Below are 24,628 nucleotides of genomic sequence, written 5' to 3'. Positions count from 1 at the left end.
CCCACTCCCTCAGCGCCTAATCGCGATTGGTGGCAAGAGCTGCTCATCAGCGTCAGCCCGCCCACTCCGTCGGCGCCAGATCGATGTACTAAATGACCATTGGTGATAACGGCTGCTCGTCAGCTTCCATCCCGCCCCAGTCTTGTTAACGTCATAGGCCCCTTCATGCGGCTGATGCAACGGCCCTGAAACAAAGTCACGTGGTCTCCCCGGAAAAGGGCTGAAGGCGGCTTGGAGGCAGCCATTACGGGAAGAACATTTTGGTCCTCCAAGGGTTTTGGACTTCAGTTCCCAGAAGCCTTAGCCCTTTGAGCCAACCATCAGGAATGATGGGAGTTGAAGTCCAAAATAACATGAAAGCCTAACGTTTAAGAGAAGATACTGTTTTTTATTTTGTTTTGACCAATGACCACTGGTCTGTTAATAGCAAAAAAAAGAAAGACTGAGTCCACATTACAGGAATAACCCAATCTGACACCGTTTTAACTGCCCTGGCTCAAGGCTATGGAATCCTGGGATTTGTAGTTTTCTGAGCCATTCAGCCTTCTCTGCCACGAGCTCTGATGTCACAACAAACTCCACTTCCCAGGATTCCATAGCTTAAAGCACAGCAATCTTCAGGTTTCAAAGCTCATGGAAACCCCTTTAGATGGAGAGGGGTTGATTCTATGCCCCCCCAAGAGTTCCCTGCAAAGCATTTGGGGGTCAGAGCCTTGCAGTTATATTGCTTTCATTGCTCCATCCCAAAACAGAAGCACTCTTCAGAAAGTGAAGGTGCTTTAAAAGAGAAAGAGCGGACCACTGTTGTTGAAAATGAAGTGTGCCAATCAAACATTTATGGTACTATGAACTAAACAGCTGCTCTGAAGGTCTTCCCATTAAATGCAACAGGAGCATGGAATCCAGGATTCAAAATCCAAATCCCAATGGAGCATGTCTGTGTATGCGCCTTCACGTTGCCTGCCGACTTATGGCGACCCCATGAGTCTCACGGGATTTTTTTCCAGCTGTTGCTAACATTTTATAACTTTACAGTGCTAAGCTATTTAAACGATCCTCACGGCCAATATATCACTTTAAAAAATAAAATTAAAAAATTGCTCAGCTAAAATAAAGAAATAAAAATTCAATTTAAACCGAATCCCCCACAGACATAACCCGCACCGGCAATTTTTAACACTGCTTTCGCTTTATTTTATTTGCAGATTGTTGCAACCCACGCAGAAGCTCAAAAATAAAATGGTCTTGTTTGTTTAAAAAAAAAGTTTAATGAAAATAATAATAAATATCTTTAATGCACAAACAATAATCTTGTGGTGATCTTTTTCTAGATGGATTCCTTTATTTATTTATTTATTTATTTATTTATTGCAGTCTGTCAGAGAGAGGAGCTCTGGGGCCCCAACCTACTACAATTCCCAGGATTCCCTAGCACTGAGCCAGGGTGGTTAAAGCGGTCTCAAAATCTGGACTCATATCCAAAACGCACTGCAGATGTCCGGTTGGGCCCTCTCTGCTGCCTTTCCACTGATATGTAATGGGGCAGGGGACAGTACTCTGCAATTGGCTTCTGAAACAGTTTGTAGTAGTTATGAACATATGATGCTGAACTGGTCCGCTGAGCATAGAACCAGCACTAACTCTCCAAGGACTCAGGCGGAGGCTTCTCCCAGCCCTGCTACCCAAGATCTGTTACGCAGAAATACCAAGAAGCGAACCAGTTATATAAAGAGTGCTCCACATCTGAGCAACAGTCCTTCCCTGTCTCAGTCAGTTTAAGTAATCTTTGGTCAAACTGAAAAGATCACCACAAGTAAGTCTCAACAATGGAAATACACACTCAGCAAACCCCTGAATAGAGCACTCTGAATCCTCTGTTGTATATTTTGATTCTAAGTGATATATTCACGTGAAAACTAGGAAAGAACCAAGAGTCAAGAGCAGAATGAATTGCCATACCATCCAAGAGTTTAAAAAGATGACTTAGGTCAACAGGCTAGTAGTCCAGTACTCCTTAATCAGACTGACAGCTAACTTCTAAGGGCTTTCCCAGCCCAGAAAACCTAGATATTTTAGCAAGAGTTGCCAGCATGCAAAGCATGCAAAAGCAGCTGCTGGAGTACTGAACTGATGTCTACCATTTTGTGACCTCTTTTTGCATAATTTCATATCCTTCAGGAATATGAATGTCAGCATGCAATACATGCAAATGCAGGTGCTGGAGTACTGAACTGATGCCTACCATTCCATGACCTCTCTTTGCACAATTTCATATCCTTCAGGAACACTTATTCAGTTCAGATACACCTAAATAGTTAACCAAGGCGTGCTCTTTCCTGGATGAGACATAGGTATAATAGCCCCAGGCAGGTGAACAGAGAAGGCCAAAGGTAAGTGTATCTCTTGCTCAGCAGCACTGATCTGTATTTACCAATTCAATGAACAAAGTCCAGCTACTAAAAGAGTGAGAGTGAAGGGCCAGGATGGCTCCACTGGCTCGCAGCGTTCTTGTGACAGGCTCCAACCGGGGAATTGGGCTGGAATTGGTGCGACAGCTTGCAGAGATGACAGATCCGCCAGAACACATCTTCGCCACGTGCCGAAACCCTGAAGGACCCAAGGGAAAGGTTTGCTGACAGGTTGTTTCAAAATGTGTGTGGTGTTGAAGGGTTTTCCGGGGAATGACTTTCCTGTAAGTTGATTATGGTACAAGTTGCCCCAGAACTCTGGTTACCGTAATTCTATTCAGACATTGCTGACCTGAAGACATAAATATGGCATAACCTGTCAAGTGAGGTATAAATTTTTAAAATAATTGTTAAATGCCTGGAAGAATAAGAAGATAGCCTCTGGGGAAGGCACTGGCAAACCTTCCCTGAACAAATCTTGCCAGGAAAACGCCTTATGGTTGCCATAAGTCAAGAAATGACTTGAAGGCACACAACACACACGTTGCTCACAGCAGTATTCATGATATCTGAGGCCATTTCCAGATGGGAGAGAGGCTCCCAAAAAGTCTCTGGAAGTGCCAGGTTTTGTTTCTGCACAGAAGGATTTTATTTTGGCAACCCCTATGATGTTTTCCTCATACCAAAGCATTTTCTGGGAAAGTTGGGCATTATCAAAAACTTTTTTATTCCCATTCCCCAGGTTGGTTTAAATTAACCCAGCACTTTCTAAAATGAAATGGATTGGTTGCTCGCTGTGTATTTCTGGGTCTTCACGCCCAATAAAGCAAGCAGCTAGTTAAATCCAGCTGTTTCCTAGACAAAGATTCAACAGAGATCAAGTGAGAAGAAAAGGAATGTTAGCACTAAAATAAAATGCTAATGCTTAACTAGTATAATATTCCCAAAGCGCTTTATCATTTTGGGCACAACGCCTTAATATTTTTTTTCTTTTAAAAAAAAGTTATTTGGAAATGGATGAAAGTCGGTCTCTGAAATGTTGCATGAGACTGGATGTGACATGCAAAAAGTCAGAAGGGGAAGGACACAAGGAAGGAAGGGAAACCCAGGGATATTTCAAGAGGGGAGTAGATAAAGGAACAAGAAAACCTATGAATCTACAGATACAATTAAAAGAAAAAGAACCGAAAATTCTCAGTATCTTGACAGAGTCTGGTTTTGCCCTGAGACTCCTTGGCAAGAGCTTTCCTGGGAGAGAGATCCTGGAGAGAATCCCAGGTCACTTTAAGCTTTGATCATCCAAGCTGAACATGCCCTCTCTCTGGCCACTTGGTTTACTGCTGGCAATGGAGATGATCTGAATGAAAGCAGAGGAGATGCAGAGGCAAACCAAGGCAAGGCTGCCTTGGGGGAAAGAGCAAATTGTACCTCTTTTTCCTTGCAGTCAAAGTAAATTGTTCCTCCAGTCGAGGGATAGGAAAGTGCAGCCACATGTGGTCTGCCAGACCCATAAGAGTTCCCCCCACCTCAAGCCTCTGGAGACCCATATCCAGATGATTCAGAGGCCCTAGAGCCCTCAGTAAAGCTTGTTGCAGCTGAGAGATCAATTAGCCCATAATCACCCACTGAGTTTCATGGTTCAGTTGGAATAAACTTTGGATCTTCTGTATTCCAGTTCACAGTCTATTAGCGTCGCCAGGTTTCCAAAAGAGCAATAAGAGACAAATGAAATTCATGACAAGCAAAGCTGACAAGGAAGTAGCTATTAACTAGTTTGAGATCTAACCAAAGGCGAGATGAAAGTTCTGATTTCAGTTAGTCTCAACATGTATTCCTCTGTAAAATTAAAATTTTCTTCAGCTTCATAAATTAAATAATGCACACATCTTTGTCTTTATGGAGGGCCCAGACACTCAAAATGCTGGATTTTTTGGTGGCCTGTTATGTCTATGTAAAAAGACAAGCTTTTCAACCCTCAAATGTGGGACATCCCTCATAATAAGGGATGTCTGTTAGTCCTATAAAAGATAAACTTTTCAGCCCTCACATATGGCTGGCTCTTGACTATGGATTTTATCACACAGGAAAAATCGGGGATTTAAACGGCAAAAATCTAGTGAAAATTGCACAACTGCAATTAATCATTTCACACCACATTGCGCTTAAAGTGCCATTATCCCAGGAATAAACATTCATGGGGAAATCATTCATGGGGAAATCCTGTGAATGATTTGTTGATGGTTTATTGCCTGTTTATTCCCGAGATAATGGCTCTTTAATCGCAATGTGTGTGAAAATGTTAATCATGATTGCAGGATTTTCACACGATTTTCACTGTTTAAACCCCCGATTTTCCCCATGTGATAAAGTCCTAAGAAAGTAAATAATAATATTCCAAACTATTTACCTCCCCCCTGCAGTTCTCTTCTCACAACTATTTTTCTGTCTCCAATTTCAGGCCCTGCATGATCTGGCTGACAAACACCCCAACATTCATGTGATTCAGCTAGGTACGAAATTTATCTATTGCAGTCATGGCGAACCTTTTAGAGACCAAATGCCCAAACTCAGTGGCGTTACTGTATCAAGTGTCACCCGATGCCAGGGAGCAGGGACTTCTAGGGGCAGGATCTCTGGGGGTGCTGGCTCTGGCACACATGCCATGGGTTCTCCATGGCTGATCTATTGCCTCACTGTCTCCTTCTGTCAGTGAGGAAACCTCTCTATTTAAATGAATATGCACTATGCACAATTTGACAGTTCTGCCTGTATGTTTTGTCATTTAAATTTTTATACCTGAGTTTAAAGTGTATTGAAGTGTTCATCAAATGATTAATCCATTAATGGAAATCTGATGTACATTGGCTGCTCACACGCATCAACCCAACCATCTAAGATAGACAAGAGTAAAAGCTGGAGATACCTCATGTACGTTTGATAATTGTACAGAAGAGAGATTTTAGTGGGTGATGCTTGTTACCTGGTTGCATGACAAACACAACTGCTAAAACTCCTTCTTCTATACAACTATTAAATGTTCAGCAGCTATCTTCACTTTTCAGTCTGGCAACCCTAAGCAGCTCTGCAAAACACAAACGGTTACATTTTCAGTCTGATGCCTGCCTCATTTGCTGTCATTTCTGCATGGAAGAAGTGGAGAGCCAGTCCAGTGTGGAGTCTGCCGTGCCAGCGGTGGAATCTCATCTGAAGGGCAAGGGCCTGAATCTGCTCATCAACAACGCAGGTGTGAACTCCTATGCCACACTGCAAACTGTGGAGCGGCAAGAAATGTTGTCTGCATTCAATACTAATGTCGTGGGGCCCATCTTTGTGGTTAAGGTAAGTTCAGAGTATGGAAAATTATTTTAAAAAGTAAATAATTGATTTTACTTGATATACTGTTAATCTATACTAAAATGCATACTATTTATACTCTTAGGGAAACAAACACTTCTAAAATCCCCTTAAAATAACAAAAGCAACTAGAAGCAAGGAACGGAATAATAATCTCTATGCAAGGAATAAATAGGTTTCTGAAGAGAGCCCTCATTTCTGTGGTGCTTATTGTATATTTCAGGAATTCGTGCCTCTGCTCAGGAGGGCAGCTAATGAGATGGGGACAGAAGAAATGAGCTGCAGCAAGGCAGCCATCATCAATGTAACCTCCAAACTGGCTTCCATCGAGCGGGGATTTGAGGTTTTTCATGGGCCAATGTATCCATACCGAGCAAGCAAGGCAAGTGTTTTTAAGGGGCCAAATATTTTTTCATTCTGAATAGTAGCACGATGGGAGCCCAAAACATACCCAGCTCTTTAATCTGCCAGTTTTTGGCAACAACATTCTTCAATGTTGAAGAATGTTGTTGCCAAATTGTCAAACATTCTTCAATGTTGAAGAATGTACCCTGGCTTGGGCCCAGGGTACTTGGAGGACCGCCTCTCTCCATACAATCCGCCCCGCACACTCAGATCTGCCGGGAAGCAATTGTTAAGGGTTCCAGAGGCTAGATATGTCACCACCATGCAGAGGGCCTTTTCTACCTCGGCCCCCAAGCTCTGGAACTCGCTTCCCGGCGAGCTCTGCTCGGCCGCCTCGCTGGAACAATTTAAAAAGGGGCTAAAAACACACCTATTCCAACAGGCATATCCCTGACCCCTGATGACCCCTGATGTACCCCCCCCCCTTTTCTTCTCCCTCTTAGCAGCATTGTTGAGCTAGCATGAGATTGTTTACTGTTTGATTTGTTATTATGATGTTTTTAATGGTTTCTATTGTTGATATGTGCTATGTTGTGAAACCGCCTTGATCCCTGGAAAGGCGGTATATAAATAAAATTATTATTATTATTATTATTATTATTATTATTAAGTGAGTTTAAAGCTTCCTTTGGATGCAGCTTGAAGTTGAAGTAGGGGGATCAATAGATCAAAGCTGAATCCAAGAGCACCCAAGCCAGCATGACCTATGGAGACAGGTTGTTATTTAATATGTTCACATTGACTGCAACTCATGGCAAACCTTTCATAAGGTTTTCTTGACAAGGTTTCTTCAGAGGAGTTTGCCATTACTTTCCTGTAAGGCAGAGAGAGCATGACTTGCCCCAATCACCCAGTGGGTTTCCATGGCTAACCCTGATCTCTTAGGCTGCATCTGCATTGTTTAATTGCCACAGGCTTTATTCTATGGGATCCTAGGATTTGTAGTTTCTTGTGGCACCAGAGCTATCTGACAGAGAAGGATAAATATCTCCAAAATCTACAACTCCTGGAATCCCATAGCATTGAGTTAAAGTGGTGTCAAACTGCATTGCAAATGCAGCCTTAGATTCCTAGTACTATGCCATGAAAGCTCACAAGAGAGGATGGGTGCTGCTCAGAAAAATGTGAACAGTAGCATCACTAGGGGATGCAAGGGGTGCAGACCAAACCGGGTGACACCACAGAAGGTGGTGACACCCGGTGAAAGCCCCCACTTTAGAGTAAAGCCACATAGGATAGGGAGAGGGCCCAGCGCCCCTTGTCCCTGCCCCGCATGGCTTTACTCTCAAGTAATAGATTTGTATGTTTGTTTTGTAGGTTGCTTTGAACATGGTCACTGTATGCCTTGCCATGGAAATGAAAGCAGATGGGATCTTGTGCACTCTGATCCATCCTGGCTGGGTGAAAACAGACATGGGAACAGACCAGGTATTTTCTATACAGTCTGTTAGAAGATGATCCACATTTTCAGAAGGCCATTTCAGCCAAATTGTGCTGAATGTGTGAGCTTTGGTTCTTATAAACATCCCAGTAATGTGACAGAACACACCACTTTCGGTCTAATGATGTAGGCTAGTTGATGGGTTACTCATTGAGGGAAAATACCAAGAAAACTGAAATGTCACATGGGGCCTAGAACTACCAGTTTTAAAAAATTGTGCAAGAATTGCATTCCTGCCTGCAAAATGCTGTCTGCGTGTATAGAAAGAAGAAAGAAGGAAGAGCCAGGGGAAAACACAGGTTATAGATAGAAGATACATGGAATACAAAGAGAAATCATTGCCTTTACTCTTATGTGTTGGAATCTGTCTTTGAAGTCTTTTGTTGTTGGATCTTCCACTTTGGCAAAGACAGTATGTTCTGAGAGAATGAATTAAAAAAACCCATATTATTCAATGGCAATGCATGCTCGCTGACATATTGATGTAGATCTGCACACATTGTGATCCACTGAATAATATAGGGCTTGAGCATGGTCTCAGTACATGTGTTAATCAGGTAATAACTGCTAGAATTCTCAGTTAATTACCATTGTTAAAGTAATTAGCATTGCATTCATTTTATTTTTTTGCTTTTCAATTCCCTCTGACGTACTAATTCCATACCCATGACTCAAACATCTGTCTAGTCTCTGCCAGTGGTGCCACTAGAGTTGCTCTTAGCTTGGTATTGGAACTGAGGACGAAACATAATGTGTTGAATTTGCAGAATGCAAATCAATAATAGCCATAATTATAGTAATTTGCATATTATGCAACTTTGAGCATACTGACAGGTAAGATTCATGCATGAACAAAAACAAAAAAAAAACGGGTGAGAGGGGAAAGAAAGAGAGAGAGAGAGAGAGATTCTACTTTTCTAGGGTGGCCATATTCTAGTCCCTCATATCCAGGCCTCTAATTTGCTCTTCTCATCTCTTTCAGGCACCCATGACTGTTCAAGACAGTGTGCAAAGCATCCTCAAAGTGCTTCCCACATTATCATCATCATCAACCGGAGCCTTTCTGGACTGGGAAGGGAAAAGACTTCCTTGGTGAGGAGACTTCTCACCTGAACTGACTTAGCCAACTTCAAGGCAGAATTAAAGACATTTTTGTTTAGGAAAGTGTTCCAATCTATAATCTGATGTGGTGCTTTAATGTGCTTATTTGCTTACTGTCTAGTTGTATTTTAAGATACGTTTTAATTCTATGACTCCTGATTACTTTTTGATTGTATGCCGCCGGCAGGTTCTTATTTGTACTTGGAATTAAAGAATTTAATGAATGGTTCCTTCTTTTTTACAAATGGATCAGATGGTTTTTCTCCAATATTGGTGGATAGTTTATCAATTTCTGCCAATCTGTAACATTTTTAATATCCATTGGTCTTTAGCTGGTATTTCTAAGCTTTTCCATTTCTTTGCATATGTTGTAGCTTGCTTTTTCAAAATCTCAGAAGCATTTGACTACTTCTGGGATTTATAAAGCAATTATTGACATCCAATACAGGATCTAAAGGTCCATGGGAATCTGAGCTTAGAGTACCAATAGCCTAAAATAAAAGGGATAGAATTTGGAGATTTGTTTTATTATTTTGCTGTCTGCAATGGTAAAGGAGTCTACTCACCAGCCACTAATATTCAAGCCTCTCTTTTGGGAGGCTTATTGCTTCTTTGCACTAATCTGGAAAAGGCAACAACAACTGACAAAAATCAAGGAAGGAACTACATCCTGAGAAGTCACACTTTAGATGAGTCTAGTTGCGTGTGACAGTAAAATCCATTTCATGATCCCTGTCACAATACAGATTATTGCTAGGAACGTTCACCAGGATGTGGTTTCTGTGGATATTTTGTGGCTTAATACATCTGTTCCACCTGAATGACCATTATCTGGCCAGCTGTAGTGGGTAAATTTGGTTGCTTTTCCTTGCTCAGTAGTTGAAATTCTGGGCTATTTTCCTGCCCCTACAAAATACTTTATTAACTGCAGCATAGTTTGGATGGACTCGTTATGGCTCATTATAATTATTCTAGTCATTGTGTGTGACTGGCGAATTTGATTGGTCTGCCTAATTCAGAAACTGGAATTCCAAAACAAAATATGGTCTAAATGCATACCAGAATGTGGTTTGGTGGAAATTTTAGGACTTAACATTGCATCACTGGATGCAAGCTACAAAAAAAGACATTCTACCTAAACATTCGGAGGAACTTCCTGACAGTAAGAGCTTTCGACAGCGGAACACACTTCCTCAGAGAGTGATTTGAGACTCCCTCTTTGGAGGTTTTTAAACAGAGACTGGATGGCCATCTATCAGGAGTGCTTTGATTGTGAGTTCCTGCATGGCAGGAGGTTGGACTGGATGGCCCTTGGGGGTCTCTTCCAACTCTATGATTCTATGATCACTTGCTTCCAGTCAAGTGTAACTTGTGAATTGGGTTGGGTTGGTTTGCTCAGAATTTGACACTTCAGCCACTCCTTTCTGTTTCAGATGTTTTCTGGCCATTATGAGGTTAATAAAATTGTATTGGAAAGGTTTCAGTTCTAACATAATTGCTCTCTATCGATCTCTTGACTTCTCCCCCCTTCTTTTTAAAATAAAATGGCTCTACCGGCCCACTCCAGGTTTTACAGTGTTTCCTGATTGGGTGCCAAAAGTAGACTCAAAAGTGACACAAGAGCCAAGCAGCTTATGCAAGCCTAGGCAGCAGAGACGCAGGAGAGTAGCGTTTAGCTGAGTCTCAGCTGTCCAAGGGTTTTAGCAGTTGTAACCAGGAGCGTAAGAAATATGCCAGAGCTGAACGTGCACAGTGTCCTAGTGACTGGTTCCAATAGGGGTATCGGCTTGGAACTGGTCAGGCAGCTGGCTGGGAAAACCAACTGTCCAGAATGGATCTTTGCCACCTGCCGGGACCCAGAAGGACCAGGTGCCCAGGTGAGCTCAAAGAAGGGGACATCTCTGTCTTGGGATGGGTATCAAAACAAGAGCACTTCCCTAAGGCCAAACAGATTGTATCTAGGGCTGAAGGGGGTTGGAAGCATGATTTTTTAAACTTCCAGTTCCTAGGATTCTTTTGCAGCAACAATGCAAGAGATCTCTCTCCAGGAGAGAATGGTAACCAGATGCAATTTTATTCCGCCCTTCTCTTTCTTTCTTGAATAATCTTGAACAATCCACTCACATTCTAAACATCTGCTTTTGTTATGTTTCAGGCCTTGAAGAATTTGGCTGCCGAGCATCAGGGAATAGAGATCATCCCACTAGGTATGTGGCTCCCTTTCCCCAATTCTTCCTTTCTATACTAATGAAGACGGGAGCTGCAGTTCTTGGCAATTCAACAGGAGTATCACATAGGGCATGTAGTTCTGTGACTGGGGCATCACTGCGTCTCAGCAAAAAATATTATCTTGTCTCTCAGAAAGTAGTGCATTTTTCTGGATAGGGTCCCATGTCTACTACTGTACTAACCTTCATTAGGAATTGCACTCAGGGTTGTCCAGGAGATAAAATCTGAATTCTATCAGCAATGCAGAAAGGTTTCATATCATTTGCAGTGCATTTTTTCTGTATTGTTCTGCCTGATGTTGATTACTAACTCTCATTAAGAATTGTGTGAATCCCATCTTCTTTACTTTGGCCCTTAGTTCATATTTCTTGACATGAGGGTTGTTTTAAATAACGTAAGATATGCCTGTTTCCCCTTTTAATTCTTCCTCCTCCCGTTTTCTGCAAAACAGTCCTTGTTGCACAGTTCCCTCTGAAAGTTCCTTACAATTGTCAGGCATAGAAATGTGAAAAACAAGCTGAGTATATTTAGTATCCAGGACAAGGCACCGATTCTTTGCTGTCTGAGCAAATAATGTTCCAGGCTTCAAACTCAATAACTGAAATACAAAAGGGCAGCCAAGTTCTTTTTGGTAAATGAAGTGGAACATCACACAAGTGCCTTTCTGTTTCTGTGAACAATCTTTTTTTTTAAAAAAAGAAAACCCACCAGTGGCTTTGCTTTTCCAACACTCAAAATCTGGACGTTGTCATCCAAAACATTTTCAGCTACAATTCAAGGTGTAATACAATTTGAAAGATGGAGGCGCTATTTCAGTCTTTTTCAGCAAAGCCAACAAAGAATTTACTTGTACCTCAACAACTCCCAAGTTTTATTTGGCATACACTTTCATGAACTGCAGCCTCATTTCTCCTCTGATGAAGGGATCTAGAGTCCATTAAAGTTTATGCCAAATGAAACTTGTCAATCTTAAAGGTCCCTCATATTCAAAGCAAAATAATGAATGCATAAGCAAGGGAAGCCTGAATGAAAGGGAGGTTAAGGAATCGAGGAAATTAAGGAGGTTATCGCACACGAATATCATCGATGGGATAGATGTGTGTTTAACCATCAATGAAGGACCTTTCCACAGTGGGAAAATCCAGTTCTTGAAGAGCCATGGGATAAGCCTGGGTTGCATATGGGCTGCATACGGGCTGCATACAGGCTGCGAACAGCCCAACCATGGGACAGTGCTGTAAGATTGATGGTTAAATGCATGTCTATCCCATTGGGGATATTCATGTACGATAATCTCCTTTAAAAGTTAAAGAGAAAAGGAAAGAGAAAGCAGGATTAGATAGTCTTAGCTCAGCCTTTTTGTTCTGGTCTATGACCGTAATAAAGATGAACTAGGAACTAGCTCAGCCTTTTAGCCTAACCGTCTTCACAGAAATGTTGTAAGGACAAAACAGTGGGGATGAAGGTGGGAGAACAATGTACCTCAAGTTCATTGGAAGAAAGGTGGAATATACAGCTAATAAGTCAAATCAAAGAGAATTACTATTTATGGTACAATTAGGAATTACTATTTATGGTACAATTAGGAATTACTCCTGGAAGCCTGCAAGGCTAGACCTCAGGTGGGCTATACCTTGTTGGAAGTGCAACAGTACTTAGCACTAAAGAGTTCTTAACGCCTCAGAGAGGGTAGTAGTAATAGGGTTAGATAGTTTGAGACATCCAAAGTATTCCCCCCCTTAACTACCTATCCTGATTTTTGAACCTTTTGTGATATAAAGGGATAACACTTCTTTTCTTCCCCCAATTCTTCTCTCTGCTCTTTCGCTTAGCATCCTAAGTGACGTTCCTATCTTAGAATGAAGATTCTGTAATATATATAATTCATGCTTCTTAGTCATGCTCAGAATGGAGGGCATTTTGGAATTCCTCCTGAACAGATAGAAAGCTAAAATGTAAGATATGTCCTGGAAAAGGAGGATATCTGGTCACTCTGGTAATAAAGCTTTCGGTTTGTTTCTCCAAGCCGTTGGTGTCTTTGCTCCTAATGAAGGGTCTCCAATTGCTGCCCATGCTCTCTATAATCTCTTGCTTTATATCTCCTCTTGGCTGCTGCAGACACTTCTGAGGCATTTAGTGTCAAGACTGCCGCAGCCATAGTCACTGAGCGGCTGAAAGGGGCTAGCTTGAATTTACTGATCAATAATGCGGGAATTGTAAACCAAAGTACTCTGGAAACTGCAACACCAGAAGACATGTTGAAGGTCTACAACACCAATGTGAATGGGCCCATGATGGTGACACAGGTAAGATGATCCTGTGTTATCTTGCTCATAGTAGTGTTTCTTTGTGATAGAAAAGCCCTAAGGTTTGCAGTTGCAATGTATGTGGAATGACACTGTTTTTTTCATAGTGATAGGGACACTGGTCTGTTAAATTCACTCCCTATCCCCATGGTAGGAAACTATGGGCACATACAGACAGGCCAAAATAAAGCTGCTTTGAGTCACTTTGGAAGTGTGCTGTTTAAATGGTGCATGCATACTAAGAGTCTGGAAGTTGCGCTAAAGGTGCACTCCACTCCTTAGGACTGGATCATGGCTTTGGCATGGCTTCCGGACTCTTAGTACGCATGCATCATTTAAACAGCATACCTCCAAAGTGACCCGAAGCAGCTTTATTTTGGCCTGTCTATGATGTTTATCACACTATGCTCTTAAAGAGGTACTATTCCAGTGTGACTCCTCTAGCAGCCTCCTGTTGCATGCTGGGATTGGCAGTTTTAAGGAGTTGAACTTCTCTGCCTGAGAATTCTAAATACCCCTCCTTAAAACTGCCAATCCCAGCATGCAACAGGAGGCAGCTAGAGGAGTCACACTGGAATAGTACCTCTTTAAGAGCTCGTCTGATAAACACCTGTGTGGGGCCTATATCACTCCTTTAATAGCAGCACAGAGCTTGCAAAAATTACTCTTTTCGAATACAACTCCCAGAATCCCCTTTGCTCTTTGAGCATACACTACCAGCCCTTTGATTTCATATCAGGTTTTCATCATTAATATGTAGCACAGTCATGAGACCTGATACATATTTTGTGGATCACAGTGACTCATGGAAGCTAACATGTGTTTTGAGTTCACAGTAAAATGGTATGATAATATAGCTAGCCACTCAGATCTTACATTCACTCTCTCAAATGGTCTCCCTTCCCCACAGATACTAATTCACATACATTCTCTAACTCTTTGACATGCTAATTTTCTCACACAAATTACATTGTCACACTTTCTCTCTCACAGTCACACATAGATTAATTTTCTCATTCATCCTCCCTCAGTGCTTTTGTTTACACTTGAGTGTCATACACAAATTTAATCCCTTGCTCTCACACATTCTGTCACACTTACCATCCCTTTCTTACATCCCCGCATATGCATGTGCATACTCACATATACACAAGAGAACTAATCTTTTTGTGTGGCTGTGTGTGAAAGAGTAACTATGGAACTATTCTTGAATATGTGTTTTGTTTCTTATGGCCTTAGCATTATAATTTCCCAACCCTGAGAGACCAATAAAAACCAATTACTATTTGTGTAGAAATCCAAGAGAGCAAACTTTTGAATGAGACAACAATAACAACAACAGCTTGGAACTGTAAGATTTGTTAGCTGTTTAGCACTCTTGTTTAATTAATTAATAACATATTAATCATTCTGGAACTGAAATACAACTTAAGTATATTACATTGCCTCTTTTCATTTTTAAAACTACTGATATAATCAATAATAAATTAATTGATTTAAATTCATTAGTTCCTGCCACTGTGTGAAATGATACCAAGTATGGTCTGCATAGTGTTTGGATACCTCTCATTCTTTCCTCTTCTTCTGCAGGAATTCCTGCCCTTGCTGAAGAAGGCAGCCCAAGAAAGTCCCCAGAAAGGGATGAGCTGCAGCAAAGCTGCTATTGTCAATGTAACAAGTGAATGCGGTTCTATTACAAACCTCTTAGGGTGGGAACTTGCACATATCCTCAGTTATCGTTGCAGTAAGGTATGCTGATATCAGTGGTGCAATGGTAACATACTGTTAATATTATGTTGTCCTCACCCTGCTGTTCTCCAGATGGTAGAGTCTCCAAGAGTAGAAGCATTAACCAGGGTTGTCCCTTCTTGTGGAATGAAAATACTGGAGGCTTATGTTTTTTTTGCGAGAGATGGTTTATTTACAAAATCCATATGAGTTAAGAATAAATGGAAGCTCTCAGAACCTTAACACCACAACAGATGCTGTTGCACGCTCTGAGCCCACAACTAACTCCAACTCCTAGAATTCCATAGCCTTGAGTCAGGGCAGCTAAAGTACTGCCAAACCGGGTTATTTATCCAGTTTGGATGCAGTCCAAGAATAACCAGTCACGCTTTGCTCTGTGTTTTCCTCCTAGGCTGCTCTGAACATGCTTACTAAGTGTCAGTCCCTGGGTTATGCAAAAGATGAGATCCTGTGCATTATGTTACACCCTGGGTGGCTACAAACGGACATGGGAAACCAAGCGGTAAGTGATTTGTGGATCAAATCTCATTGCCAGAAACCATTAAATATTTGGGCCTCCATCCAAGTGGGAGACAGAGGAGAGAATAGGTTAATCAGTTTTTGTATTTAGATTAAGTCCTACTCAGTTACCTCATTGGAGTGCGGAGGGGACTCTGAGTTCTCAAAGTAATCAGAATAGTCAACCAGTCCAAGAGTCCAGGGTTTCAACAAGCAGAATCATCAGTCCAAGAGTCCAATCAAGGAAATCAGGCAACAAGAGAGTCTCCAACAAGGATGCTTTTGCCAGGGAAGTTAGTTAACCTCTGACAAAGGTTCTGACATTCTTCCCAGGCTTTTATCTCCAGTTCCCACTGGTGCAGCTGTTCCCTGATTACTTGGCGTTTGTTATAAATTCTTTGTGAGTGACACCAAGCCTCTCTTTTAGATCTTTGTTGGCTGAAGGGAGGCACAGGTAAGTCTGCCTCCTCCTTCTTCCCAGTGCCCAAGCTAGCAGGAACCTCTGCTGCGTTGGTGTTGGGTTCCTGCCTGTCCTCACTGGCAGCAGTCTCTCTCTGCTGGCACAGGCACTGAAGGACCAGAGCCAGGCTCAAGGCTGAGTCCCTCTGCTTCCCCGTCTGAATTTCCAGCTTTCTCACAGGGCATGACACCAGTGCTTTTAAGATAATCAGGGGAAAGCTTTATCTCGGTCCTGCCACCATCACAGGTTCACTTGGTGTGGACACAAGAAAGAGCCTTCCCAGGGGATGCTCCCACCCTTTGGAACTCCCTTCCATGGGAGATTAGGCTGGTCTCCTCCCTGCTTTTCCTTTCACCAGCCAGCAAAAATGTTTTTTACTTAAGCAAGCTTTAATTAAGCAGGGAAGGTCCTTAATATAGATGCATATTTTATCTGGTTTTAAATTTGTATGATTTTAATAGTGATTTTTAACTTTTTGTGAACATTTTAAACTGGTCGTTGTGGAAGCTGACTTGGGCCCCAGCCTGGGAGAAAGGTGACATATAAATAATGCAATCGAGTAAATAAATAAATGTTATGCTCTCTGCAGTATGTTTTGCATCTACAAGTCCTTGAGTCACTCACCCGCTCTCTGTTTCCAGATGCTGGCCCCCATGACAGTGGATGAGGGTGTGCGGAAGATCCTGGATACGCTTGCTAATCTCTCTGAGAAAGATACAGGCACTTTTGTGGACTTGGATGGGAAAACTCTTCCCTGGTGAAATGTTCCTGCACTGCTACAGGCAAAGAGGAACACATTCCTATAGTGAAGGAGAATGCCTGACAACCTCGGCCATCAATCAACACATATTCTACTGCAGGGTTCTTCCATCTAGCTTTCCTATGTCCTAAGCATCCTTCCAGTTGGATACTGTGTGAGCCTCCTCCTCCATTTTTTTTCTTTTGTATTCTGCAATTCCTATGTCACTGTTCTCCCTTTCAGGCCCCAGAGGTGCAAATCAAGATTACTGGATTAAAAGTTAAAGATGGGAGGTGTAATGGATAGTTGACTTGGCCATGGAATGAGAAATAATGGGATGAAGATTGGCACAATAAATCATTTGCTTGTCTCTTATTTGCTTCCAGTATCTGCCACAAGAAGGATGACATGTTATTATTTGGGATGCTTAACACACACTCACACACACATACACACACACATATTCAGCCTAGGGGAATGGGCAGTGAAATTTATCATAGGCAAATGGAAAGTGATGCATATTGGGGCAAAAAATCCAGGCTTCACATATACACTGCTGGTGTCTGAGCCAGCAGTCATTAACCGAAAAAACAGAATTGGTGGGAGTTATTCCTGGGTTTTAGTGTTCTGATTGCAGATATAAACTACACATGGTTAAAATGTGGCAATAGTGGGCAATTTTCATATGTCCGTGTGGCAATTTCCAACCACTGGAACACAGATCACAACCCCACTAGTCATCCTGATGCCAAATTTTAGGATTAAACTGTAGGGGGGAAAATCTCTTTGATCATACAAGTTAAATCTGCATATCTTTCTCCAGAAGTTTCCAGTATATCACACAAGACCTCAGCATCTTGCACTAGCATCTTCCTCCTCAGTATAGTCCCCGTCTTGAAGTCTGAGATAATAATGGCTACCAAAAAAAATGACTTCTCAATGTTTTCAATAAGAATGTACTCATTACCTTAACACCTTCACAATCCGAATGTGTCTCTCTAGACATCCACAATCTAAATGCCAGCCCTCTTCTCCACACAATCCATTTTGTTTTCTTCAATGGAGATGAAAGTGGTGTGGTTTGAGCACTAGACTATGACTCTGGAGACCAGGGTTCGAATCCCTGCTTGGTCATGAAAACTTAGTGGGTGAACTTGGGCAAGTTACAATCTTTCAGCCTCAGAGGATGTTAATGGCAAACCTCCTCTGATGAAACTTGCCAAGAAAATCCAATGTTAGGGTTGCCATATGTCAGAAATGACTTGAAGGCACACGCCACACAATGGTATCTCTTTACTGTCTGTCAAGCTACTCTGTTTTTTTCCTTTACAAAATCATTTGTGGTCTCCAGTCTGGTTAAGGTGAGTAGTTATTTTTAATCTGTGATTGCTTCCACAGAGACAATTTCTTCAGCCTGTTCAACAAGCACCATCTTTTGTCAGATAGATCCACTTTGTGCCTTCAGATCTACCATTGTCCCCATAGTTTTCTCCTCAGAGAAAGCTTCCTCAATCTGCACAAAATACACACTCTTGGGAGATTATCTCACAGGAGGGGAAATGGGGAAAGAAAAGGCAAAATGGCACATTTGTGCGGAAGATTTTCAGATGACGTCCCACTCAGTCGAGACTTCTCCTGGAAATAAGGAGGGCCAACCTCCTTGATGACAGGCACTCCTGGCCTTTCTTCCCCAGGTCACAGTCCAGGTGAACGTTTCTGTGTCTTAGGCCCTATACAGATGGGCAGGAAGGGGCAGCGAGACACTACCCCTTTCTGTCCCCGATCGGTGCCGCAGCAAACACATGCCACAGCACCAATCTGGCCTCTAGAGCACAAAAGGAACCAGTTTTTCTGGCTCCTTTTTGTACCTGCGAAGCAGCGCCATAGCCACAGCCGGCCAGCTTGATCACCTCCCTTTGGCACAGCGCTGTTTGGATGCTACGCCATATGGACATCAGCATAGCGTGTGCTTTCTGAACATGTGTGTGCAAAGATGGCACCTGGGCAGCTCAGGGAGGACTGTGAGCGTGGAGATGCTCAGCCCTCACCCCGCCCGCAGGATGGCGCTTTTTGCCTGTCTGTATCAGGCCTTAGAGATATATCCTAGACACAGGAACATTCAGCTGGATTGTGATGCAGGGAAAGAAAGGCCAGAAGAGCTGTTACCAAGGAGACTGGAAGGTTGGAGGACAGGACTGGACTCTTAAGAAAGGGAAAGGTTCAGAGCTAACAAGGGGAAAGGGAGAAAGAAAGGATATCTGGGATGCTTCAAAGCGGAGTAATAGAGGAGGGAGCTGCAATGTCACCAGCACTTTGCCCTAGTGCAGGGGTAGGCACTCTGCATCCATTAGAAAAGAATGGCTTTTATATATATATATATAGCTGAGGAGAGGATTCAGCAGAATGTGTGGGGAAAGAACTATGTATATAGGTGTAAGATGGGGGAGTTTCCTATATATCTTGGTTCTGCACTGAGGCTTTGTACAGACTGGCACTTTGTGCCAGCCTGGGGCTCGGTTGGCCTTGGTGTCCACATGCGCCCAGCCCTACATTCAGTGCCTGTGCGCCATATTACCACACCCTCGTCCACACGGGGGGGGGGGGGGGGAGCAACAATGATGCATGGGTGTCCAAGCGCCCAAACGGTGCTCACCGGAAGTGTCGGCATCATGATGCACGAGCACCATTATGACGCCCCTAAAAAGAAGCTGCCTAGAGTGGCTCCTTTTTAGGGAGCGCGCCCATGTCATGCCGTGCTATGCCAGTAGTGCAGCGCTGACGAGGGGCAAAAATGGACGGTCATCTGTATCCCCCCTGAGTTTCTTTTTTAATATAATCTTTATTAACTATATAAAACACATTAAAATTTACATGTAAAAATAATATATGACAACTCCAAACAACAATACAAAAAGAAAAGAAAAGAAAAGAAAGGAGAGAAAAACATACAAAATAAAAATAACATGTAGAAATGACTGGAAAGAGCATATCATCACTCATACATAGACAGTGTCTTCCTGTCTTTTCACATTCTTCTGATACATAACTCTATATTTTTATCTCCATTTAATTCCATATCAACTAAGTTTACCACATAATTCTTACATCCATACTAAGAAAGAAAAATATTTAATTTAGGATTTGACTCCCTTTTCTTTTTTATTTTTTCTTCTTATTTACATTCATTCCAGACCTGTGACCCAATTCTGTCCCCATTCATTTTTTAAATATATATATAAACAGGGGCTCCCAATCTTTCCTAAATCCATCAGGTTCTGCACTGAGTTTCTGTGTATCTTATGGATATTGAAGGGGTCTGAGTAGTCTAGCATTGCCATCAAGTTATAACCTCTCTTACCTTTGTTATTAATATTTGTCATCAAGTCAAGTTTAGACTGATGGCGATCCTAAGAATGAGAGGTCTACCAGAGCCCTTGGTCATCTACACACTTGCTCAGGTCTTGCCAATTCAAGGCCATGTCTTCCTTGGCTGAATCAACCCACTTATAATGAGGTCTTCCTTTTTCCCCTGCTGCTTTCCCCTTTGCCAAGCACTATCATCTTTTCCCATGAATTGTGTCATCTCAAGTTCAAAGTGTGATAACCTCATTTCAGTCAATTTGACTCTTAGTGAGACTTTGAGCTTGATTTGCTCAAGGGTCTTTCCGGCAATCCATGGTATAGCTCCCGACAAATGTCAAGTTCAGACTTAGTGGAGCTTGGTAAACCTGTGCCATAGAACTACTATCCAAATTAGGTTGCCCAAAATTTTAACAAGGGCAGCTTCTGTGTAACGTGTGGTATGGGAAATGGTTTGCCTAACTGAAAGCCAAACCCTGACAAAGAAAAAGATGTTTGCTATGTTTGAAGTCACGTACAGTAAGGGAAGGGCCCACTGTATATACATCACAAGTGTTCCTTATACATCTCACTGTGTCTGGCACCAGTTTTGTTTTTAAATACAAGTTCTTCCGATCTGTTTCATTTCAGGTTTAATGTTTTATCCCGAATGGGTCCCAAATTCAGATTCCCAAACTATAACAAGTACCAAACAGCTTATGCAAACCTGTACTAACAACCACTCTTAAGTAAATTGAAGCTGTCAAAATGACTTCATCGTTTGGACGCTGGCTGCCAAGAGCGAAGGCAACATTAAATCCACGAAGCATTCTGGTGACTGGGTCCAGTCGGGGTATTGGCTTAGAAATTGTCAAGCAGCTGGTTGAAAAAAGCAACCGGCCGGAATTGATCTTTGCCACCTGCCGGGACCCAGATGGACCACGCTCCCAGGTGAACTCCCCAGAGTGGACTCAGCCTCACCTTGGTTCTCTAAACAAGGGGATTCCTTCTGATGCTCTGGACCTTCTGTCCAGAGGTGGGTGGAGGTGTTTGGGCAGGATTTTTAAATGCACCATTTTGTTGTTGTTATCCACCTTGTGTTGGTGTGTTGTCAATTTCTTCCTGAACTCCTACATAAAACTTTGCTATTTCTTCCTCTTTTTGCAAAGTATGCCAAAAAAAAAAGGAGGCAAAGTATGCAGAGTATTGCAAAGAGTATGAAATGCACCATAGTCTGAATTTTTGCAAAGCCTTGTTACTGGAACAAGTAAGAATGGCAAACATGTGCCATTTAGCCACCTTCCGTCTTGCCACTCTATCACATTTCATATAATCCAGCCACCTACTTTGAAGCTGCATCCTATATATTTGATTTGTTGTTTTTCAGAATCTGAAAAATTTGGCTGCCAAACATCAAGGATTGGAGATCGTTCAACTGGGTATGTTCCGCCCAACACCCAATTCCCTTTTCTTTCCTTGATGGGTCAAGAGCTGGGATTTAAGACAAATTAATAGGATGATGTCTTTTTGGAAAAGGGTAGATGAGTAAAATGTTCATTAGTTCACTATTTGTAATGTGCTGTGTCCATGTTTCTTCCCCAAAGATATACATAACTATACATATCATTAGCATACACATGTCAGCAAACATACCAACAGATCAGAACAAAGAATCAAAGGACCAGGTCTGTATAATACTTATCAATCAGGGTATTTTATGGACCATGCCACTGTTTGTTGTTGGAGCAGCAAACCCAGAATAAAATACCCTCTCTCCAATATTTAAAAAGAACTTGAATGGTAACTAAAAAGCATATCATTGTCAACCAAAAAGTCCCTGAAGTGGCTTGTGTAGCAGAAAGTGACCCTTGACTAGTATTTTTTTCTCAGCTTAACCTCTTCCCAAGATTTTTGTAAGGATAATATATTGTGTGTTTCTGTTTGTGTGTTTGTGTGTGGGTATCCATTTCAATAATAAAATAAAATAGTGCATGACAGTTAAACTCCTTTCATCACATTTATCCCTGTAGACGTTTGCAAACCATCCACCATCAAAGAAGCCGCAGCCAAAGTCTCTGAGCTGCTGAAAGGAGCTGGGTTGAATATACTGATAAACAACGCTGGGATTATAAAGGTAGAAAGTACTCTGGAATCTGAGAAACAGGAAGACATGTTGGAAGTTTTCAAAACCAATGTGGTTGGACATATGTTGGTGAGCCAGGTGAGGTGATCTTATCGTACTTCTTCATCAAAATGTTTAATTATGTTGCAAATGCCCTAAAGTCTGGCAAATATTTCGATTTATACGTGTGCTTTATGATGATGGATTCACCAACAGCAGTGATTTATCCCTGGGCAAATGTACTAGAGTAATAAAAGCTGCAAAACAGATAAATGTTGACTGTATTTATTCTCCTTACTACTGTAGAACTGAAAATTTGCACTTCTTGAACTAGAATGGCAGAAAATACAGGAGAGCCTAGGCTGGAGTTTACCTTCTGGGTTCAGATTTGTCTTCCCGCTGAAGCCTTGTGTTCTTCCATCAGACGATTTGGATGTCCTTTACTTTCTTTCTCTAGGCATTTCTGCCCCTTCTGCAAAAGGCAGCAAAAGAAAGCACCCACAAAGGCATGAACTGCAATAAAGCAGCCATTCTTAACATGTCCTCTGAAGCTGGCTCCATCACAAATGTCTACATGTGGGAAGGTGCACAAGTCCTCTCTTATCGTTGCAGCAAGGTACAAACACAATACTTCAAAGATGAAGCGCTAGCTTTGTTAAATGATAAAGATGATTAGTGTTAATTAAACTGACTTATTTTTCCTCCTTTGGCTATTAACGGTGAGGGAATAATGCTGAGCCATCCACAGCCTGCCTATCCTTTGTGTGTCGGATCTGTTTCTTAGGCTGCATTAGCTCCGACTAAGAGTCTCCTGAATATTGCTAGCGATCATCAATTGTTTACCACGACCTAAGAAATACAGGACTACAGATGACCCACACTGATTGCTTTCCCTATTAAAAGCCTTAATTAGGAATCACAGAACTGGAAGAGATCCCAAGGAAAATCAATCAGAGTAAACCTAATCTCCTAACTGATTATCAAAATAAGAAGAAAGTGCCTTGCTTTGCATCCTTTCCCCTGTCACTGGCCCACAGTCCATCATGAATAGTCTTTTCCATGAAAGGGAAGAAGATGGAGGAGGGTGTATAGCAAGTGACTTGCTGGTGGCTCAGAACTGAGACCCTCTCTAGTCCAGTCTACCAATGCTCAGAATTATAGCCTAAAATATGGAGACCATCAAACAAATAAAACAACACCTCTCTGATCTCAGTGTGACTTGCTGCTATCCCATGGAACTGAGACACATACGTTATCGCTGTGCTTCTTGCATTTCTTCTTCTAGGCTGCACTGAACATGCTCACAAAGTGCCAAGGTCTGCAACACAAAAAAGATAAGATCCTGTGTGTCGCAATACATCCTGGATGGTTGCAGACAGATATGGGAAATTCTGGGGTGAGTAATTTGTGGGTAGAATCTTATTCCAAGAGGCCATTCAGTTCATTGAACAAACTAGACTTTCATGGAATTTAGGCTAAGAATAGAGAAAAAATTACTAAGGTTTTTTTTAAAAAAGTGTTTCTTGAAAAATTTCAAATTTTGTTCTAATTAAAAACTTGTTCTGACTAAAAACATACAAAAGCGTCTTTGGATTGATTGAACTTTGCAAATAGTCTTTTGCTATTGCTTTCCAGGTACTGGCCCCTACAAAACTTGATGATGGTGTGCGAAGGATCCTGGGTATGCTTCCCTCTCTCTCTGAGAAAAATACTGGCACTTTTGTGTGTTTGGATGGGAAAACTCTTCCCTGGTGAGACACAGCTGGATAGACACCTGTACCAGCTCTTTTCTACTTGCTTGGGCTTCAGGAAGAACTCTCTGCTAGCAATTTGAGCTTGGACTGCAATAAATACCTTTTCCCTTGAAAGCTGTGCAACTTTCTATTTCTTCTAGCTGCATTGATGTAGTTGTTAGTTTTTTGCATAATGCAAATCCTATGTAACTTGCATGATACCGCATGATTTAACTCCTCAAATTGGCAGCATGATATTATGGCAAATGATTTTCATAGTAAGAACATTCATTGCCTCTTGGGCAGAAAATCTTAGTTTCACACATTTGTTGGTTGGGTTAAACAGCAATAGTGACTGATGAGAGGTTATAGCAGGCAGTGTGCTGAAAATGCTCATGCAGTATACAGTTGCTGTAAAAAAAAACAGATCCCATGTAGTGGTCATTTAGAAGAAAATTGAAAGTAAAATTGCTAATAGAATAGTGTCTTTATACAAATCTATGGTGTGATCCCACCAATGCCAATACCTTTTCATGGTAGTGGTACTGTGTGCTTTTGTGACTCAAAAGCTAAGCTGAGAGCAGCAGTGCTACAGACAGGACCTCACATATGTCAGACTAAATGCATCAAACAGCTCCTAGGCAGCAAAAGTGGTGGAGGGTGACACTGGGGGAGGATCTCAAAGAGACAACTTATGTCTCATCACCTTATGAGGAGGCAATCCAAAATGAAACAAGAGACAGT

At 41.8% G+C, this 24,628-nt stretch overlaps 3 protein-coding genes across 3 annotated transcripts; all 3 read left to right on the top strand.

Moving 5' to 3' along the window:
- The first annotated feature begins 2,410 nt into the window (after nt 1–2,410).
- On the top strand, nt 2,411–8,933 carry LOC121914178 (C-factor-like). Its single transcript, XM_042437349.1, has 6 exons — nt 2,411–2,627; nt 4,867–4,918; nt 5,560–5,747; nt 5,986–6,144; nt 7,485–7,595; nt 8,591–8,933. Exons 1-6 carry the CDS (start codon nt 2,484–2,486, stop codon nt 8,702–8,704), a joined length of 768 nt encoding a protein of 255 aa, XP_042293283.1. The 5' UTR covers nt 2,411–2,483; the 3' UTR covers nt 8,705–8,933.
- Nucleotides 8,934–9,967: 1,034 nt separating this feature from the next.
- LOC121914177 (C-factor-like) lies at nt 9,968–17,065 on the top strand. Its single transcript, XM_042437348.1, has 6 exons — nt 9,968–10,586; nt 10,865–10,916; nt 13,057–13,244; nt 14,835–14,993; nt 15,385–15,495; nt 16,593–17,065. The coding sequence occupies exons 1-6, from the start codon at nt 10,440–10,442 to the stop codon at nt 16,710–16,712; spliced, it is 777 nt and encodes a 258-aa protein (XP_042293282.1). The 5' UTR covers nt 9,968–10,439; the 3' UTR covers nt 16,713–17,065.
- An 875-nt stretch (nt 17,066–17,940) lies between these two features.
- Nucleotides 17,941–24,017, top strand: LOC121914310 (C-factor-like). The gene is made up of 7 exons (XM_042437646.1): nt 17,941–19,019; nt 20,681–20,980; nt 21,417–21,468; nt 22,060–22,250; nt 22,609–22,767; nt 23,437–23,547; nt 23,787–24,017. The coding sequence occupies exons 2-7, from the start codon at nt 20,798–20,800 to the stop codon at nt 23,904–23,906; spliced, it is 816 nt and encodes a 271-aa protein (XP_042293580.1). The 5' UTR covers nt 17,941–19,019; nt 20,681–20,797; the 3' UTR covers nt 23,907–24,017.
- Nucleotides 24,018–24,628: the final 611 nt, after the last annotated feature.

This window comes from Sceloporus undulatus, chromosome 8 (genome assembly GCF_019175285.1).
Source record: "Sceloporus undulatus isolate JIND9_A2432 ecotype Alabama chromosome 8, SceUnd_v1.1, whole genome shotgun sequence".
Taxonomy (NCBI): domain Eukaryota; kingdom Metazoa; phylum Chordata; class Lepidosauria; order Squamata; family Phrynosomatidae; genus Sceloporus; species Sceloporus undulatus.
The sequence above is the reverse complement of the archived record's forward strand: the minus strand, read 5'-3'. Positions and strand labels throughout refer to the sequence as shown.

Excerpts from the sequence above, each read along its gene's own strand:
- LOC121914178 (XM_042437349.1), top strand. The coding sequence starts at position 2,484 with ATGGCTCCACTGGCTCGCAGCGTTCTTGTGACAGGCTCCAACCGGGGA. Across the intron at positions 4,919-5,559 it reads CATTCATGTGATTCAGCTAG|AAGTGGAGAGCCAGTCCAGT; the intron begins GTACGAAATTTA and ends TCTGCATGGAAG. Across the intron at positions 6,145-7,484 it reads ATCCATACCGAGCAAGCAAG|GTTGCTTTGAACATGGTCAC; the intron begins GCAAGTGTTTTT and ends TTTGTTTTGTAG.
- LOC121914310 (XM_042437646.1), top strand. The coding sequence starts at position 20,798 with ATGACTTCATCGTTTGGACGCTGGCTGCCAAGAGCGAAGGCAACATTA. Across the intron at positions 20,981-21,416 it reads CAGATGGACCACGCTCCCAG|AATCTGAAAAATTTGGCTGC; the intron begins GTGAACTCCCCA and ends GTTGTTTTTCAG. Across the intron at positions 23,548-23,786 it reads CAGATATGGGAAATTCTGGG|GTACTGGCCCCTACAAAACT; the intron begins GTGAGTAATTTG and ends ATTGCTTTCCAG.
- LOC121914177 (XM_042437348.1), top strand. The coding sequence starts at position 10,440 with ATGCCAGAGCTGAACGTGCACAGTGTCCTAGTGACTGGTTCCAATAGG. Across the intron at positions 10,917-13,056 it reads AATAGAGATCATCCCACTAG|ACACTTCTGAGGCATTTAGT; the intron begins GTATGTGGCTCC and ends TGGCTGCTGCAG. Across the intron at positions 14,994-15,384 it reads TCAGTTATCGTTGCAGTAAG|GCTGCTCTGAACATGCTTAC; the intron begins GTATGCTGATAT and ends TTTTCCTCCTAG.